Consider the following 21,432-nt stretch of genomic DNA (forward strand, 5'->3'; position numbering starts at 1 on the left):
ACAAAGTAAGTTTCCTGCAATCCTGATGCCTGACAGAAAGTAACCCCTGGCAAAAGAGATATCAGCAGGGGAGCACAGTCTTATCCCAGGAGTTGGAGAGGGGGCTCAAGGAACAAATCCTATTATGGCCCTACTCCATAGGACAAACAGACACGGAGCTTTAAGTAGGGCCCCTGGCTGAGACTGGCATTTCACTGTCTTTTACTCCAGAGGGTCCCACAGCTCTGCAGCAACCGTCGCACGTCAACCGAAGGTCCTGAGAATGACCTGCAAGATGCTGGTGAATGTGACCTCATAACCCTCGTAAACATCACATTCAGTGCAGACAACTTCTGGATATTTTACTGACACATTGGTGACCGATTAATCGCTGATTAAATGTTTTGATGAGATGAAATTCTATCTTAAAATTATAGTTTAGGAAGGAAAAACTCTACATTGCGTAACAAAGTAAATCTGAAAACTAAATAATACACTGAAGTAAATCTGTTGATATTTGTAATGCTCACTAAAAAGAAATAAAAAAATACAAATAAAAAATAAATAAATAAATGTCCGATAACTGAAATGCTGCAAAAATCAAATCAAATAAATTAATTAATTAATTAACACTGACATTGTGATGGAATAGACTACTGTTTTTACACACAATGAAGTATGGATTCAAATTAATCTTGTATTTTCCCGTCAAATTCATCTGAGCTAATTGAAACCCAGTATGCAGATATAATTGCACTTTTTCCTGTTTTTCCATGAAAAGTATTTTTCAGAAAACTGAATGTGTTCTAGTTATGTTGTTTCCGTATGGGGTCAGTTGGACCACAGAGAATTTGATTAACCCTCATGTTCTATCAACTTCAAAATTGAAATTAGGTAAGAAATCATTACTCATGCTCATTGATGTAGAGTTCTGACAGCTCATGCCATGCTTCCTGGTCTCCCACAAACCTGCAAGACATAGTGGTAGTTAGCTCATCAGAAAGGCCACTGTGGACAAAAGGGGGGTTAGGGAAAGGCTTGGGGGCCAACTCAATCAAATGCAAAACCTTTTTTAATTAAAAAGAGGAGGGGAAGGGAAGGGTAAAGGGGGGTCTAAATCCTCTTGTAAAACACTCACTGCTCCAGATATTCGTTGAGCTCGCGGATGGCCTCGCTGCTTTTGCCCTGCGCTCGCAGGATGGAGATCTTGCGCTTCCTTGCTGCCTGTTGAGTTGACATCAACAGAGGATTAGGGCTTTAGAGTTTCAAGTGTTTGTTAGCAACAGAAAAGAGCAAAGAGTGAAAGAAAGAGGGATGTGTAAATGATCAGAGCTGAAGGAATCTCCACAATCCCCTAGGGTTCTGCTGATCGGACTCTGAAGACAACAGGGATGCCAAAGGCATCACAGTCTAACAGAGTTGGATTTCACCTACATCTTATGACCTTAGTTCAGACAAATACTAATTCTGAGTTATACATGCAAAAAACTGATTTAGATGTATCACAATAACGTCAAAAATTGTCAGGCTGTCATCAAATAATGCTACAGATAGAATGTAAGACGCCCTATTTCAGTTTCAGAAATTTATCACCCATCACTTGCATATCCAGGTTTCTGACTTATGGCAAATTGTTCTCAGCAAAAAAGACCAAAAAAATGATTTACATTTACATGTACATTTATTCAATTAGCAGACGCTTTTATCCAAAGCGACTTACAATATGTGGAATACATTAAGCGATCCATCTTAAAGAGGCAAATAGATATTTAGCATTTTGTTAATAATAATAATAATTATAGATGTGATATGGTACAAAACTTTTTTTGTGGCCTATTTCAGCTCTTAATTGTATTTCCTTGTCTTTATTTTTTATTTAGACACTTGATATTTACCAAAAACATTTTTGTGGAATTACACACAGATTTTTAACCTCAGAAAAAAAAAAAAGAGATAAATTTGTCATTTTGTGTGTAAAATTCATATTTAGAAATTTAAATTTGAAAACCATAACATTTGCTATTAAATACTATTTTGATAAATCTTAAATCTAAAAGGTAAAATTTACAAAATTCAAATGTCATTGTCTTTTTTTATATATATTTATATAAAAAAAGTAGTAGTACAGAAAATGCTTAAAAAAAAAAAAAACTCTTAACCTTCCAACCATGGTTCTGAATGTTACAATGTATATTTTAAAACAGCCTTACAACAACAGCCTAAAAGCATCAATCCTTCTTTGAAACAGGGTGTTATGGAGAAATAAATGCTGTCAGTCACTGGACAGAAGTGCATGTGCAGTTCTTTTTTCCTTCCTCTCCTGAGGCAGTGTTATAATAAACAGCCTTTCACCATCAGATTGTCCAATATGACATTTCCTTGAAAGCATATTATTACTGCATTCAAGTCGTAAGTAATATAACAGCAGATACCAAGAAGTAATGTCTTTATCAGATTAGAAAGCCTGTGGATTCTGGCGCATGAGCATCAGCGAGGATGCTGCTCACATAAGGCACAAGTGGTGAAAATAACACATTGCCAATGAGCCGCGGGCCATATGCATTCACATAAACCTACAAAGCCCAGCTTGCATCAGCCACAAATAACGTCTGCCTTGTTCCAATGCAGAAGTGACCTTCAGGTGGATTAGAATCTCATCAATCTGAATCAGAAAGTATTACGCCAGGTTCGACGACTTTTCCAGGAGCGGCTCTTTTTTCCCCTTCGCTGGTGAAAGGAGAGCAAAGAGCAGAAGCTTTACCGTTAGAAGTGCCCCAGATATTATTTATGAACTGGCACTTGATAGAATGGGTCTTCCCTACTACCACAGCACGGACCAAACTCCATCAAGCCGGGCATGAGTCACGTCTGAAAGGCCATAAATCTGGAGCTGCTATGATACCACCGCCACTCCAAATCCACTTATCCATCAACCAGGCGGCCAGACGAACCTGCTTCACTGGCTGCTCGAGCTAAGGGGTTGATGAACTGCCAAACCCCTACTGTACGCAAGTCTGATAGTACTTACTGGATCAGCGGAAGACATGGTTTCACATTACCGGGCTGCAGATGACAGGTGAAATAAGGCTAGAGCTACAACCTCAAGCTGTTTGGATTATTGTACGCGTTCTGTATCGCTATATAACTTTTATCCTCCAAAAGTATTTAAAGAAACTGTGGAACGGAATCAAACGGCAATTTCAAATAGTTTAAGCTATCAAATTTTATTATTAATGTTCAGTTTCTGCCAACGAACCGATTTCTTTGTACTCTGTACTGAACAAGACGGAAGGCTGTTTGCGACCGCAGGTTATTTACTCGGTCCTCATATCTGTCTTTCGTTTCCTCTTAGCGCACTTGGCACCGACAGAAACATACGGAGGCTGGTAGACCAGAGAGTCTTACGAAACTTTATTAAACAATGAGCTATTCCAAACCATTTCAGTCTCTTTATTTCTTTCCCTCCCTCTCACTTCTCTTTCGACGTGATCCAGGAAAGGCCAGCATCTCATTTTCTTTCTCTTTGGGATTCTTTCTTCTTAAGCATTTCTGAGTGGCTCTCACCGTGAAGGACCTGGCTGCTTCCATCAACCCCTGGCTCCACTTTCAGACTGCCGTTGAGAGCCCACCTCCAGGGATTTCAAAGGCAAACGTCGTTCCCACAAAGTGAAGAGGAGTTGACTCTCAGCGCTGTGGTGTACCGACACAACCTGACTTCAAATTCATCCTCAAATAAGAGAATTACCTGCAAGTGGTTTCAGCATATCCAGACCAAATCTACAGGAATGGCTTAAGAAAAAAACATCAGTAGCAGTCGATGAGCTCTTTCTAACAGTGTTTAAAAGGCTTAGAATAATGGTCTCATAAAGGTGTCGTTTCAAAAAAGGTGCTTGTGTCTTCATAATAAAAACTAAATGCAAAAATGTCCAAATTCATGAGAACATACAAATCTTCTGAAGCAATGCTAAAAGAAAGATGATAATTCTGTCATCATTGACTCACCCTCATGTCACATTATTTTAAAGAATGTTCCAACTGTACTTGTCTACACAAATGAAACTCAAAAGGGTGTAAAGCAACAAAGACCCCACTGAGTTTCACAATATAGACAAAAATATCTTCTTTTTGTGTTGCACAGAAAAGTCAAACAGTTTTCTAAGAACTGTATGAAAAAAATATATAGTTGGACCAAAATGTAGTGTCAGTTCAGAAGAAATCTGTTTGACCTTTACAAATTCCATCTTGTTCTGCACTGAAATAGCGTGTAATTCTAGGGGTCAAGCTCAGGAGGATTCTCATTGACCTCAATTGCTTTCACAAGCACAACCATGTTTATCCTGCTGAATTACAGGCAGAGTGAAAGTGCTGAAATTCAATGAATGCACTAAGCCTGCTATGTCAACCAGTGTTAAAATAAACATCTTGTTAACATTTAAATGTTTAGCAATGGGCACTGTTTTAGGTGAGTAAAGGTAGACCACTTCAAAGATAGATGATGGTTAGAATGAGCAACAGACTGATAGAACGAGTGATAGATGGAAGAAACAACAGATGGATAGATGGAAGGAAATGACAGATAGATAGATAGATAGATAGATAGATAGATAGATAGATAGATAGATAGATAGATAGATAGACAGACAACAGATAGAGACAAAAAGATAAAGAAATAAACAGACAGGTTGACAGGAGCCAGGAAGAACTTCTCCAAATCATTGCTGTAGGTATTGGACCATAATGAGCGATGGAAGGGCTAGGAGTTCGAACATTTTTTGGACACCGCCATGGCAGAGAAACCTTGAGCAATTTTTGTTGATTCAACAATTTTGGTTAATGGGTACCACATCTATTCCACAGCCTATAATTACAACAGTTCAGTTTCCAATCTCAGCTCCGCATGCTGGGATGCCTCACAAGTCCTCACAGTAGATGCCAATTTTCCGCCATTTTCTTGGATCGTGCCCTCATCCCATTCCACTGAACATGTTAAAAAAACAGCATTTAGATAAGCCTCGCATTTACAGACAGGTGACCTAGATGATGTCATCCCTCCCATACCACAACCTCTTGTCACCCCGCCTGGGATTGGATTGTGGGAAAATACAGTCTAGCTGCCACTGCACAACAACTCTTCCATGGTTTTCTTCCATTCCCTTCCTCAAAACGCATAGGATTTGATGGGAGGTGACTTGCGTTTGGATATCAGGAAACAGGCAAATCTCTTTCAGGGCCATCAGAAAAACCTGGGCTGAACCTAATAGTGTCAGAGTGGTTCACATGGTTCTCGCCTACACCATTTCCATAAGTGGGTGAATCCTACCAAGCCTTCCATGTCCTGTCGATGTGCATTTTGCTTGAAGATAAGACATGGGATTTTTCTGCTATTCACAGAGAAATGTGCCCCTGATGGTTACACTGATGGCCTGTTTTGGTCTTTTGACAGAGAGCCACCTAATGATAAGTCCTGAAAGAGTAAAATCCTACAGCATGACATTTCACAGAGCGATCAAGCAAATCTATAAGAATCTGTCAGCCCATTTCACTTCATTTCCCAGACTTCCTGGTTCACAAAAAAAAAAAAAAAAAAATGACGGCTGTCTGAATGATCACTCACAAATGCACATTTCCTTTTAGGAGATGATGGTTGCAGCCGGTTTCTGCGAGAGACTGATGAGGTAATGAGACGTGGTTGGACAGTATTTTCCAGCGATTTTTCTGCTGAACTGTGTGTAAAAGGACCATTTCATTATATTGATGATGACAATTCAAATTTGGGTTAAAATGACAGTTCATAAATAAAAACCCAGTTTAACAACTTTGAGTTAAGTTTACCCAGTAGATTTCACAAAAGGTATGTGTGTAAATATTATATTTCTACCTGCAGGTGTTTAGTAATGGAATATCATATTTCACCTCATGGTTTTTATTACTACGGAAGACAAAGTTCACGTAAAATGCAAGACTTTGATGGGGACGTTTGCAAAAATCACGCTATTGCCACATTCTTTTCCAAAGCGTGTTTGGCTTGGATAACACTAGGACACTGGGAAACATATTTCCCTGAGGGGAAATTTGTTTCGTATCTTTTGGATGTTAACAGAGGGGCAAAGCGATATGATTACTAGATTGTGAAGAATAATGTAACCGCACTGGTTTGATGATATCCATTTTGCACAGATCTTCTCAACTTCCCATTTACACGCCGTTAAATGTGCTTGCAATTTAACCTTGATCATGGGAATAGGGAGAGTGCCTCGGTTGAAATGCACAAAAAACAAACAGTCCAGGCCTCTCGTTTTCAGAGGGAGAAAGACGGATGGGAGTAGTTCGGTCCAACAGTAACAGATAGTTAAATAAATATCAATGGTAATGATATAACAAATGCAGGGACGAGAGGACGGAGGACAGGAGGTTTTTTTGTGCCCACAAGATGAAAATGGTGATAGCTTTAAGCAATAGTTTAAAATGAAAAAACCCAAAATTTTAATTCTGTCATTATTTATTCACTTGTTCCAAACCCGCTTAACTTTCTTTAGCGAAACGCAAAAAGCATTTTTTTTTTAAGAATATCCTGGCCACATTTCATCGTAACAAAACAGAATGAGGACAGAGGCTGTCAATGTCCCAAATGATAAAAAGCGTCAAAAAGTGACCCCAAAGTCAAACAAAGGGCATGAAAGTAGTTCTTGGTCACCTTGGCAGGTTTAGCTAATGAAAGAAGCAGCAATGTCTGATGTGTGAAAGAATTATTCTTCTAGTCAGATCTGATCAATGAATCATTGATTTAGTTTAGAAAACCAGTCTGAATAAGTTTATGAATCTGACTGATCTGGTTCTTGAACTGGTTCTCCTCATTCAATGATCCAGTCAAAATGATTATCAGACCAATGAAGGAGATAATTATCAGTAAAGAACACTTTAAAGCTATCATATGTGACCCTGGACCACAAAACCAGTCATAAGGGTCTTTTTTTTCTCTTTTTTTTTAAATTGAGATTTATAATTTATTTGTATAGGATATAGATTTATTTGTTAGGATAGAGCAATATTTGGCAGAGATACAACAATTTGAAAATCTAGAATCTGAGGGTACAAAAAAATTCTCAAAATATTGAGAAAAACCGCCTGTAAAGTTGTCCAAATGAAGTCCTTAGCAATGAATATTACTAATAAAAAGTTATGTTTTGATTGATTTACAGTAGGAAATTTACAAAATATCTTCATGGAACATGATCTTTACTTAATATCCTTATGATTTTTGGCATAAAAGAAAAATCTATAATTTTGACCCATACAATGTGTTTTTGGCTATTGCTACAAATATACCCCAGCGACTTAAGACTGGTTTTGTGGTCCAGCGTCACATATGACTTCAGAAGATTCAAAAAGAAAGTGTAATATCCAAATAGATTTATTATATTTTTATCCTATTTTTACATATTACTTACTGAAACTTAACAGCTCCCCATTCATCATAATTGCTTGCAAAAGAGTGACATTACTAAAAATGTCTCATAGAAGAATAAAAATCATTCCAATTTGGCACAATATGTGGGAGAGCAAATGACGACAGACTCTTAATTATGGGTGAACTGTCCCTTTAAGGCCGAAAACACGCAGAGAGAGATCACCAGGGGGAAGGGGGTCCCGCCAGAGCACACATGAGGGTTTATTGACTTTGCCAGCAAAGCCTCCATGTGTTCAAAACAGACAGACGGTGAGGTGTGGAATCCGTGCACGATGTCCAAAGAACAAAAGTATCTGCTTCATCATGCACACTTTGCCAGCCGAGAGAAAATGTTTAAAATATCTAAGCAAGTCCATGTGTAAAGACAGGGATGGGCCAAAACAAATAAGGTTATGAAAACACTTTAAAACATTTATTTTCTTGCATGGCTGCACAGCCCTTATGTAAGAATGAAGGGCAGGTACAATATGTTTTGAGGTGATGGAAAAATATTGGAAAAACATGGAACATACTTGGATACTGTACACCACTCCACTGAAACTCAATAAATATTACGTGAATAAAAAACAGGCTTCATGTGGCTTGGCTTACACAAAGACAAGACAAATCAATAGCTAACGGTACATTTGGGCTTTTAATACCTAAGTGATCTTTAAATAATAAATAAAGACTGAACCACATACTTTAAAGGGAGAGTTCACCCAAAAATAAAATACACTACCGTTCAAAAGTCAGTAAGATTGTTTTAAAGAAATGTATACATTTATTCACAAAATAAGCATTCAATTGATCAAAAGTGACAGTAAAGACATTTATAATGTTGCAGGAGATTTCGATTTCAAATAGGGGTTAATTCAGGATAATTGGATCGTTTTCCCCCTGTCATCTCAATGACAAAATGTGCCCCAGTTCAACCTGAATTTAACCTAAATGCTGTTCTTTTGAACTTTCTATTGAAAGAATTCTGGAAAAAAAGTATTTGAAAAAAAAAAAAAAAGCAAGCAGCAAACATGTTTTCAATATTTAGAAGTTTGTTTCCTTAAGCATAAAATCAGCATGTGACACTGAAGACTAGAGTTGGCTGCTGAAAATTCAGCTTTGTTATTCCTTTGCCAGGAATAAAATACATTTTGAAATACTGATATTGAAGTTGCAATAATATTTCACAATATTACTGTTTATTCTGTATTGTTTTTATCAAATATTTGAGCATTGGTATGTTTTGAATGATCAAAAACCAAAATTTAATTTGTTATTCACTGATCCTCAATTCTAGTGGATCATTGAGTTGACCTCAAGAACCGAATGAGTCAATTTGTGGATGAATCATCAAGAATGGTTTCATGAACTAGACCAATCAATTCACTTGAACTCCAAAAACTATTTTATTTTGTGAAGAAACAAAACCTTATGCATTTAGAATGACATATGGGTGATTAAATAAAGACTGGATTTTCATTTCTGATGAACTATTCCTTTAGGTTATCCAAAGGTTAAAGGTAAAAAAAAACGGAGGGAAAAACTCAGCACCCCTGGGACCTCTCTATGGAGTCTTAGGAAAAGCGATAAATCCCCATCTTCAAAAGACAAGGCATTAATTTTGCTGAGGTTGCCCCGGCCGTGTTTAATACAACTGAAGTCCATAAATCAATGGTCGTTGTTACCTCACACACTTGTGTGTACTGCGTTTGCGTGTGTGTGATTTTAGCAGCTAAGGTCACTGAGGGGAGAAGAAAACTTGAGAAGAAAAAAAAATACTTTTTAAACAACAAAACAACTTTTAACCACACTTTTTTGCTTACCGTATTAGTCGGGTCATCTTGTAGTATTGAGTCATACAGCTTATTGGCATCCTCATACCTTTAACAGAGATCATGTTTAAGGATAATCAACAGGAACACCAGTCATGTGAAATTAAGTGGTAGGGCTATCACATAAAGTTCACGGTAACCAACTTTTTGTATACAGAGTGGCTTGTTTCTACAGTGACCGAGGCTACGTATCCAAGCGGCAGAAATAAACAGTCATTATAGTACCTCCTCAAATAGCCAGTGTTGTGCGAGGTTTACTAGCTCCACAAAGAGCGTAATCCACAAACGTGATTGCCTGCACTTTGATTTACCTCTAAACAAATCAGCCTGCACTTCCACCACAAATCAGGCATCGTTTCGAAGTGAATTTCGCTTAAAAAGCATTCCGAGGAGAGATGTCTATGAGTTACAGATGCAAAAAAATAAATAAATACACCCGACGGGCCCTTCAACCTGAACTGAGGGTTGGAGAGCACAGAGTGTTTGAAAAGACGTTATGAATTACAATGCTGATCTCATACAGTGTTTTCTGAAGAATGGGAGGACAATGCCACAAGCACTTCACTTGTCATGTCGAATGAAAGATGAAATCCAGCTTGTTTTTTTACGAGGTACAACCTGCAAAGCTAACGCTGGTGCAGCCAAGGCAGTCGGTCTTATGATCAAAACCTGTTTCAGCCCGCAACCAACAACAGAAGCAGCTCTGGTTCTTATTATCATTGAGCTCCAACGCCACTTCTCTTCTCACATCCACATTAGAGCTCAATCATTCTCTGGCACATCTCACATGGCACCAGCCGCTTTGACTTACTCTATTTATGTAGGATTCAACCATGTGGGAGTGGAGGGGAGAGTTTCATTTAAGCCGAGCGTCTGATGGCAATTAGACCCAAATTTGCAGTTTATTTAATCTGACCATGCAGGCGCAATCACTCACAATTACAGAACAGCCTCTGGCATAACTGATAAACACGTCGAAGATATGGTGCGCAGACCGACACATATCTGAAATCCTGCTGAAACTCTATACATTAACATCAATTTATGAGCTTCTTAATTGTTTGCTCAAACAGAGAGACAGGGTGAATTTCTCTCAGAGAGGAAACGCAGAGCATAGGTACTATGTTTACAGGTCTGGCCGGCTTTGTTTTCCCAACCAGGGAGACAAAAACAGAAAGAGAGAGGGGAAAAAAAAAGCATAGAGGGACCCCCAGAATAATAGCGGGAAAGACCACATCCGTTTTCAGAATTCCTCGCTCAGTCAAAAGAGCCACAGGACTACACAGGGCTAAACCATTCTCTCTCGCTTTTCCACTTAGCAAAAGGAACGGTGGCTTGCAAAATAAACAGCCTCCCTTCCCACGCATCCTGCCACTTACGTCCCAGAACCTCCCCTAACCCTCCCTTGTAGCTAATCCAAGGCCGTGGTGTTAAGACGGTGCTGCGGTGTGTCTTACCTCTCCAGAGCCTCCAGCCGCATCCCTGCTAATCGCTTCACTCTGTGACTGTCTGGAAACTGCCTCTTCAGCTCCTGTAGGCAACTCTACGCAAAACACAACAACAACAGTGATGGGGTTGACCAAGCGAACATACAACTTTTCCAAACAAACAGTCTCTGTAAACTGGTTTTCCAAACATTCTCTGTCTTCCACTGGTCTGTCAAAGTCCTGTTGTAAATTCTTGGTATTGGTTGAGCCAGTGTGAGAATCAACCAAAAAAGTTGTTGTTTTTCCTAAATATAAAAGATAAAATATTAATAATATATTTAAATTTACACTACTGTTCAAAAGTTATGCTGTTAAATGTTTTTGATATAAATTCCGTATGCTTGACAAGGAAGAATTTATGGTAACACTTTAGAATAGGGAACACTTATTCACTATTAACTACGACTTATCCCTCAATAAATTCCTAATTTGCTGCTTATTAATAGTCAGTAAGGTAGTTGTTAAGTTTAGGTATTGGGTAGGATTAGGGATATAGAATAAGGTCATGTAGAATAATGCATTAATATGTGCTTAATTACTACTAATAAATAGCTAATATTCTAGTAATATGCATGCTAATGAGCAACTAGTTAAGAGACCCTAAAATAAAGTGTTACCGAATTTATTTTACTAAAAAACACTTTAAATACAGTAATACCGTGAAAACTTATTATGAATAAAAATCACTTATTTTTATTTTAATATACATTAAAATGGAATTTATTCCTGTGATGGTAAAGCTGAATTTTCAACATCATTACTCCGGTCTGAAGTGTCACATGATCCTTCAGAAATCATTCTAATATGCTGATTTGGTGATGAAGAAACATTCCTTATCAATCTCAATGTTGAAAACAGTTGTGTTGCTTAATATTTTTGAGGAAACAATTTTTTTTTCTTTGATAAATATAAAGTTCAAATAAACAGCGTTTTTAACGGTAGTGTCAATTATTTATATAGAACCTGGTTTCATTCTTTGTTTTTGACTAGAACAGAGTGAAATTAAAAGTTTCTTTAATGAACAAAAAAAACAAACAAATCAACAGAAATAATTCAAAGGTTAGTGTTTCAGGAATCAATAAATTAAATCTAATTTATCAAACACGATACATTAAAAACATGCAAAAATAACTGAAAAATATGCACATTTTTCATTTTAAAAGGGTGAATAAATAATTACATTTTTTAAAAACCTACTTACTTCACAGGGTTGGCATCAAAAACACTGAAACATTAAACATAAGTCATAATTGTTTGCCCAAAGAAATAATTCATGTATTTTTTGCACCAGTTTGAGTGACTATGCAAAGCCTGCTGGATTATAGAGCACTTGAAAATTATACTACAACTCTCAAGGGTGATGAAATGTGGGCTTCGTACATTTTTTTCATCCACAGCATTTAAAAACTTTATAGATCTACTCTAAAAAGTGTGATGTGACTAGTTTGACAAGACAATATTACAGCTAAGGTTTCTGCTGACCATAAAATGAAACAGTAACTTTCCTGTCCACGGGTGCCATGATAAACAGGTCGGCCATACAGCTGTGAGGGAAGACGTGAAAAATTGCAAGTGACGTGGGTGAGAATTCAGAGCACTGCACAGCGGGATCCCACAATTCCACACTGGCTACTATAAAAAGCAGAAGCAGGATGCTACTTTTACCAGTTCTTTCCCACTGAGACGAACAGGCCCCTGTTTTTTCACACACTCATGACTTGGTGAGGAATGGTTACTGTCAAATCCAATGTTTTCCTGGTTAAGATGGAAAGTTTGCTCTGTGGCTTAGCCCGGCTGACCCATCATGCTCACAGACGGTTTTTCCCGCTGTTTTCCTAGCCACTGGTAAGAACCTCAGAAACTGACTACTGTAAGTGTCTCAAGTCAACAAGGAGGATCCGGAATATCCTTGATTTTAATCTTAATCCATTTATTTGTTTTGGTTTTTTTCAAAAGAAACATGCGAAACGTTGCATTTTCAACTGGCAAAACTGTACTGATGTTCAAGAACAAACTGATTGCTCAGCTGGCGAAACGTCTTTTTGAAAGAAGAAAAAAAAATTAAAAGCTTTCAGTACACAAAAGAAAGTTGTCAGATTTGAAAATCTAGGACCTTTATACAGTGCGTACCATTGTAAAGTTACTTCAAGAAAACTCACCCAGGCCAGATCGTCACGACTGCAGTCCAGCGCTGCTATCATCACCTGCTCGTAAATTATCCAAACTGAACACAGGAGACAAACATAAAATGGCACCATATTAGGAAGTCCATTTTTCATCATGTTAGCAAAGATGACAAATGAACATCGAGGCCATGTGAACTCCTTTCGAGCAAACTGTGACGTTTCTTCTCTGTATCATTAGAAAAGACAATCTTTAGCATCCATCAGCGACACAGTTTGTCTTCGTAATCTCCGGGTGTGGGCGAGCTGGCAGGTTTCGTGGAAACGCTCAGGAAATTCACGCCACGCCGCCAAACAAAACTAAGACGCCAAATTCTGACAAGAAAACCTTAGCGTATTCATCAGTTTTATGTATCAGTTCAGTCAAACACTGCAAAGGGTGAGCGAATTTCACCCTCTATTCGTCATGACATGCGTTATGTGATGAAATTGCGCAGCTATCGTCGTCTCGGCCCAAGAAGTGCGTCGTTACTTTGACAGATTACAGGAATTTAAAATTCCTACAATTAAATGCTTAAGTAATTTCCAAGATGGCAATGTTGAATGTTCAACTGGCAACCGTAACAAAGCGAGTGGCTTTAGCTGCTCTATTTACAATAAAGAAAACTGATTAGGGGGCTTGGCTAATGGATCCAATTAATGAAATTAATGCTCCATGACAGACAAGTGTGTTTTGACAAGCATGCCCGAGTCAATCGGCTGAATGATTTCAAACGTGCTAATTGAGAAAAAACAATAAAATCCCACTGAACAAGAAAAAACTTATATGCCAAAACAAACAAACGCCTGGAGTTTTTTTGAGCTGTTTTTATGATTCCAAGTCTTGCTTTGATAATTACCATCTTGTTTCACAGCCAATTTAAGAGCTGGTTTCAATAAAAACAAGCTGTGTAAAGTATTTACCCTACTCTTTAAGGACAGTATGAATCATAATCACAACAAAAAAATAAAAAAGTTCACCATGCATCAATAAAATACAACTCGCATCACACAGCAAGTGCTCTTCGTCTGTCAAGGTGCAATTTGTGTGAGAAGTAAAAGAAGAAGACTTTCCCTGATCTTAGATAACAGACCTAGAAATTTGAAAAGCTTCCTATAGCCACGAATACCTTCGTCATTTTTTTGTTTGCTTTTACATGCTTTGCAGTAAATGCCTTACTGAGAACTGTTTGGCAACTTACAGCTTGGATCTTTCATTGTTGTTTGCTAAGATTCCTCAAACAGTAGTGTTGTTCTCTTACGAAACAGCCAAAAGACATTTAATAATAGTTATTTGAGATTACTTGTGGTTTTAAAATAACAATATGAACAAAGGAAAAAAAGCCTAAATTCGATTTGTGTTGAAAAAGAGCCCAATTTCTCCAATTGGTAAACCAAAATTGTCAACTATAGGAGTGAGTTTTAGAGCCAGTATGAAGGATTGGATCACCTCTGAGATAATGATTTTAGCTGAAGAGAGTTTTGGCTTTAGTGGCTATGTTTGACAACACGATTGCAGGACTTCATCTGCTTGTCTGGCTTAGAAACCCATAACTGACCAAAGCAAATAAATATTAAGCCATCTGAAATGTTTCTGCTGTTTCCACTATAACCTCATTTCAATGTCAAGAGAAAAACTGAAGAGTCTTTTTGTTATCGGATCTTTAAGACTAGGGAAAGAAAAAGAATTGGTGCGCTTTTCCACCTTCTGCAATAGTCATATTCAAGCGGTCAGACACTCGACAGACAATACTTTTGTTAGAGAGAAAAATAAGCCAGTGTTCAGCAACTTCATGTGTGTTTTTATCATTTTGTTTTTCCCTGGTTTTGGATCCATTAATGGATCCAAATACTTCAGCAAAAAATAAAAATAAAATTATGTTGAAATTTGGCATAACTACTTACTTTGAAAAGTCTTGCCTAAAGAAAAATAAAGGTTAATGGTTTTCACCAATGAACTTTTATTGCCCAGATTGTTCTACAGACCACAAAACCTTAACTAGTCACTTAGTGAAGTTTATCTGTATATATTTTTATTTAACAAAAATCTGAAGTTTTTAGTGGCAGTACTTTAAAGAGTGAATTTAGAAACAACTTCTCAGAGTGTTTTATCTCACATTTTAATAGTAAATCCTTTCCAAGAAGTTGTACTCTAAGTTCATTCCACTTTGCCGGATCTACAGCCATCAAACCACTGCTTTTGTAACAAACTCAACGCCTTTAATAAATTTCAAGACAGTTACTGTCAGACTTCAGATCGCCTGCTGTGGGAAATGTTCCTATTATTTGTCTAATGGGAATATAACCCCAATGTTTTGTGAGGACTATGATTGTTCCACACAATAAAATGTTATAGTTATTCAGCCTATTTATTTGTTAAATATCTGTCAGTTCTTCTATTGAAGGAATGCGCTTAGTGTCCATATGTGCATAAGAAATGCATCTGATCGTTGCCAGGCAGACGTCACCCTAAACCGGATCTAATTATAAAAGCCATTAAGTTTATAATAAGCTGAGACTAAAGGTTATTTGTGTTTTAAAACTTCTTATAACTTTGCTTTTGTTTACTGTAAATGTACTTACTGTCATCTCCCAGTTTAGATGCATGCTCATTAATCAGCTCTTCACCGACATCCACAATCTGCTCACTGTTCCTGTAATTCTCTTCTCTCCACTTACGGAGTTTGTCACGCATCTCTGAAATGCAATAAAGAAACACATTAGTCCTTGGCTGAAACTTTATCACCAATTTATTTTCATCATCAATTATTAATTGTTAATATAACGTACTTTCTATATTCATCTTCCTCATTGGTTTTAGTATCTTTAGTGCTCCATTAGACAGACATGTTTTCTGACTATATACTTTGCTTAAATTAATCAAAACAAAACTTTTTAGGACAGTCTATAAAAGAAAATTACAACATCCTGATAATGACAGTATTTTATAAAAATACAAAAAAATAAAAAATACAAACAGGGTTCCTACACATTTAGCATTTCAAAATTCCATACTTTTCCAGACTCAAATTTCCAAAGCTCTCGGAAGATTTTCAGACTGTATTTAACATAAATTGTTCGTGAAGCATTATTTTCAGCCCTATATTTGGTATATAGTACAGTCATCTGTAAATATTTTTATTTTCTCAGGGTTTTTTCATTGACTTTCTTGAAATAACACACAAAGTCCCTAAAATAAAAAATACAGACTTTTAGATGCACACAAGAAACTTTTTTGTGCCCTCAAGAAATTATTCACATGTGCATGGGAATGTTTTGCGTGCTTACGCATTACAATTTCTAGTTTTATATAACCTATTTCCTTTGTGCACCACTGCCATCTTACTATGAATAAAATGATAGCATGGATGCACATGAATTAACAGAGATCTACCTGCTCAAAATGTAGCTTTTCTTTACGGTAGTACCCCTAATATCAAGGCCTATTGTCCGATTTAACATATCCTCTGTGGTGGTGGAGAAACTATGACACGAAATGGGTTGATGGCGTAAAATTTGCCAAGTTCAAGGGTCTATAAAAAAAGACTGGTACTGTAAAAAGTGTTTAAGATTTGGCTTTCATTGGGGCAATATGCCATATTTCAAGGCCTTAGGTCTATTTAATGCATAGTCTGTGGCAGCCAAGAAACCACACCACGAAATGGGCTGATGGCACAACAGGTGGCTCAGTGTGCATTGCCCTATATGCTGAGTTTCTTTTTTTTTTTTTTTTGCAAAGGACCTATTTTTATGTAATAAAAATGTAATATGGTGCTAAACCCAAAATGCTTATAACCTGCATTTTGCATAATAAAAAAAGTGCACAATGAATTCATTAAATCATTTGGCGATCGCTAAAGAATCACTAAACAGCTGCCATGAAACCTCACTTCTTGTACGATAAATTTATTTAAATTAAATGCTTAATTTTCTATTATTAAAAAACTAAACAGGGGCAAAAGTCTGGAAACATATTTTTTCCCATACTCTTCCAAACCCCATAGGTACCCTGGGTAAAAGGCCAAAAATATCTTCTTTTTTTAATATTCGAAATAAAAGCACATATAGTGGGTTTACAAAGGTCTGAGAGCAATAATTATGATTTTATGCATATTTTATGCATAATTATGAATTTTTTCCTCATTACAAATTAAATGATCAGAAAAACAATTTAAGTAAAAAGTAACATCACAATGTCATAGTATTTGAAATCCTTGTTTGCTAGAACTCCACGTTATGACTAAAGAGTAAGTCATGGATCATATAATATATCAGTGATGAATTAATCTAAATTAATCAGTGACGGTTATTATAAACCTCATTGCACTGAGTTAAGATATCAGATTTAGGGAAACAAAACGGTGTTCTCATAAAACCAACGGGAAATGATGATCATCTCAAGTGAACTGAATCATTCTTTATTGTTTGATTGTGAACAACATGATATTCAGGTGCATCAATATCACATTTGATCTGATCTTTGCAAATCCTGAAATCCACAAGGGATTCACCATAAACAGACCAAAGTGTCATAAAAAGATTTACATTATTAATTCGCTTACGTCTCGACGTTAAACTTTAAATAAAGTACAAAATAATAGTCAAATACACACTGAACCTTTTCATCTTATATGAACATAAAATTATATTTTCTAGAATACAGGTTTGGCTACTAAGCTGTGCCTTCATAAGCTAACTGGCTACCTAGATAGCATGCTGTCTTCAAAGAAAATCACAAAAAATAAGGCACATAGTTCGTAAACCTGTACAAAATTAATGACTCGGGTATCGATAGAATTACCATAGCAAGATACTGAATATCTCAATAACCGCTGTTAACGAAAACAAAGTCATTTACCTTCCCAACTGACATCGTACAGCTCCGATATAGACGACATGTTTTCCTAGTTCCGCCCCTTGTGAGCTGATTGGTGGATGACAGTGACGTCGTCAGTTAACGCTGTGAGAACGGTCTTAAACAATACTCCAAAAAGGGGATTTATTTTTATTTTTTTTAAATCTGCATTAAAATATATGAAATATATAATATGTATCCAAAATCACAAAGTAACTCAAGAGTAACTAAAACGTTTTAAGATGATGGACCACTTCAACAGCAAAATATAAATATTACATAAATAAATAAATAAATAAAACTCAAAATATGGGGGTGTAAGTTAAAGCTCAGTAGCAATGAAATAATTTAAAATTATCCTATTTAATTATTAATAATTAGAAAAGTTATTTCTAAGTAATTAGAAATTTCTTAAGTAATTTTAAGTAAATAATAATTCTAACAATTCAATAATGTATTTTTCTTAGTTTTATGAACTAAATAATGCAGATTAAGTAATAACAGATAGACTTTATATTGAATTCATAAGGTATAGTCTGCTTTATTACCATAGAAAGTCTTCGTACTGTAGCATTTCTAAAGGTTATTGTGGTTTCATATGCTGTGTCTATTTTCTCTCTCTCTATGTGCTCAATTGGTCTCTAAGGAGCTGTGGATCTGGCTCAGCGTGTGATTTACTCTGCTGTGTCTACCACACAGTGCACTCACCAAGTGGACTCAGCACATGCTTGTTTATAGTAGCACAACCTAAACTTGATGTCATTCCTATTTGTGGCCGCTTGTACATTGTACATTTTAACCGAGGTTTGTTTCCTAAAGGACACTGCTGGCGTAGTGGTGTAAAAAGGGCACCTAGAAAATGTCATCCTCTCTACATAACTTGTGCGGTTCATTGTGCTCTGAGCTCTGGTGACTTGTGGATTTGTAATTTCCAGATCTCCTGGATGGCAGTCACTTGATATGTGGATAAGGCTTTTTGCTGGAAAGCTGTAACAACCACGTGAAAACAAGCCAGTGCTAGCTGTTGGGCAGTGTTGGGAAATAACTAAAAGGCACCCACATAGCAAACGGACTTGGCCCAAATGTGGCCTCAAGCTGGCACTGCTGTCCTCCTGTCGGCAATGGCATGTACCCATTCAGCCAGAACTGGGCCATGTGTGGCAATGATGGCACGGCGTGGATCATGACAAACAATATGAGGGCCGATTGTTGGTGGGGGGAGTGTGGCCCAGATCAGTCCGGTGATCATGTGGCCCAGATCAGGCAGTGACCTGACAGCATATTATGTGACCCATGAAAAACAAGATAAATAAAATATGATAAAATGATCACAAAAATTTTAATTAAGTGTAGTATTGTTTAAATTTAATCTTTGAAATAGCAAGTCAAAACAACAACATAGTGTTGGCCCAGATCCGGCCCACATCTGGCCCGTGTGAAATCCATGCGGCCAGATGTGGGCTGGATCTGGGCCAACACTGCTTGCTGTCAACATGATCATTTCAAAATAAAGCAAATCAGTAATCAGTCAACTGCATTAAACTGTACTTAATTATAATTTATTTATATATTATTATTCTCAGTACAAATAATCTTAGAATCTTTACATAAAGAGAGAGCGAGCGAGAGAGAGAGAGAGAGAGAGAAAGATAATTTAATCATTATCATGTTATATTTATTTGGTTTAGCATGGGGCACATCATTTTATTAATATGCTGTCATGCACAAGCATTAAGTAAAAAATTATCATAAAATTATTATTTTTTAATTCAAATCCTCGGTATCCATGTGATGATTTGTGTGCATTCATGGGCAATATGTATCTCTTTTCTCTGTAGCTATAGTAACAATTAAAAAATTTGCCGTTAAGCAGTTTTACAACAGGTTTTACGGCAGCGATATCAAACGCTCATTGGCTCTCGCTGGTTTCGTCATAGATTGCGGCATGCCGTGTTTCCGGTGATGCGTGTTTTGAATAAGAAACGCGCGCCCTCACGGAGTTGATCGAGAAAGTATTTTCAGCGTTTAACAACTTAAATTATGCCCTGCTCTTCACACTAAACTATTATATTCCGCCAGAGAGGACCGCGACTGCAATGCATCGTCATTTGGACTACTGTGGTACTGCTCTTTGACATTTCTGCAATAAAGTCTTGTGATTACGTGTCTAAATGTCTGTCTGTTACGTTTTTCTTATAGACTGTATACTTTATACACTCATTTTATTTTGGTTGATTTGTTCTTCATTAAAAAAAAAAAAAACATTTTCAATGCAATACGTTTTTTATTGCACAGTTACATGACCTGTGAATTTTAAGGCTGATTTTCTATTCAGTTTAATGCACTTTATTGGCATAATTTGTGTGTACATTACCAATACAATAATATCAAATATAAGATTCTGTATTGGATCTGGGCTATATAAGGCTCAGGTGTGGCTGAGATTTGGGGATTCTGGTTTACTTGAGGCTGAGAATTGGTACCAATAATAAAACCTGTTTTGGCCCAGTTCAGGGCCAGTTAAGGGTGAATACTGGCTGAGATTCGGGCCGGTTATGGCCCACGTGTGGCCCTTGTCTTTAATCCAGTTCTGGGCCACTTCAGGGCCGTCATTCTTTGCAGTACTTGGGCCGAGAGAAAAGTGATTGTTCGGCCCGGAGCTGGGCCAGAAAACATTTGCTATGTGGGCAATGCTACTAAACTTACACAATAATGTTCAAAAGGGGTAATAGTTAATACTTTTAGTATTCAATTATTTCGGACAATTCATTTAATTGAACAGATTCACAAAAATAATTCACCATTTCGAATCCCTAAATATTAATTGGGGTGTTTTTGTCATATTTAGTATTTGCCAGGTTATCAAGTTTGACACGGTCACCCTAATTGAGGTTGTTCATTCATTCAGAACATCTCATTGTTTTGAATGAACAAAAATGTCTGTCTGACAGGGCAGTGTGTTAAAGTCACATTGTAATGCAAATAAAGATCTTTCTTCCAAATTATGGCATACAATCAAGTGAAATAGATGATCAAAAATAAAAAATGTAGGGTTGGTTCAATCCATTGTTCACTTAAGGCTCTAAAAGGGTGTTTTTACAGTGATGCAATAGAAGAACCATTTTGGTTCCCCAAATAACCTTTCAGTGAACAGTTCTTAAATGAACCATTTTGAAGAACATTTAAAAAATCTAAAGAACCTTTTCGGCATTTGAAATGTTTCATGGATTCAGGGTTCTTCATGGAACCATTAATGCCAATAAAGAACCTCTATTTTTAAGAGTGTTGGTTGATCTTGAGGCTTGCAGTTGATTGTGGGAGATTTGAGAATGACTAGCATACATCACCAGAGAGAAGTTTGTTGTTTCACCAGAAGATCCAGTTATGACATTTTATGAAGGTCAAAAAAGACAGAAATATATAATTGTTCAAAATAAGATGAATAACATACGTTTAGAAAATAGATTGGGTGATTTTCCATTCATTCTGACTTTAAATGGGACATTTGATGCAAAATTCACTTTTACATGGTGTTTGAACTTAAATGTGTGTTGGCATTGTGTGTACACAACCACCCCATAATGATAAAAAAGTGCTTTTGAAAAAAAAAAAATCCCCACAAATTTCTCAGATCAAGCCATTCACAGATTCTGGGCAAAGTGATGTAGCT

General features: G+C 36.8%; 1 protein-coding gene across 1 annotated transcript in view; it reads right to left on the reverse strand.

Moving 5' to 3' along the window:
* Positions 1-17,867, reverse strand: part of emc2 (ER membrane protein complex subunit 2) — a 36,572-nt gene extending 18,705 nt beyond the window's left edge. Inside the window, exons 1-7 of the mRNA XM_058746592.1 lie at positions 17,766-17,867; positions 15,491-15,604; positions 12,905-12,969; positions 10,716-10,801; positions 9,250-9,307; positions 1,118-1,203; positions 889-948 (exon numbers count right to left, since the gene is read on the reverse strand). Of these exons, the coding sequence (XP_058602575.1) occupies positions 889-948; positions 1,118-1,203; positions 9,250-9,307; positions 10,716-10,801; positions 12,905-12,969; positions 15,491-15,604; positions 17,766-17,805 (509 nt within the window). The 5' untranslated portion in view covers positions 17,806-17,867. The remainder of the gene's footprint in view (positions 1-888; positions 949-1,117; positions 1,204-9,249; positions 9,308-10,715; positions 10,802-12,904; positions 12,970-15,490; positions 15,605-17,765) is intronic.
* Positions 17,868-21,432: the final 3,565 nt, after the last annotated feature.

The sequence above is a fragment of the Onychostoma macrolepis genome, chromosome 16 (assembly GCF_012432095.1).
Source record: "Onychostoma macrolepis isolate SWU-2019 chromosome 16, ASM1243209v1, whole genome shotgun sequence".
In the NCBI taxonomy this organism is placed as follows: domain Eukaryota; kingdom Metazoa; phylum Chordata; class Actinopteri; order Cypriniformes; family Cyprinidae; genus Onychostoma; species Onychostoma macrolepis.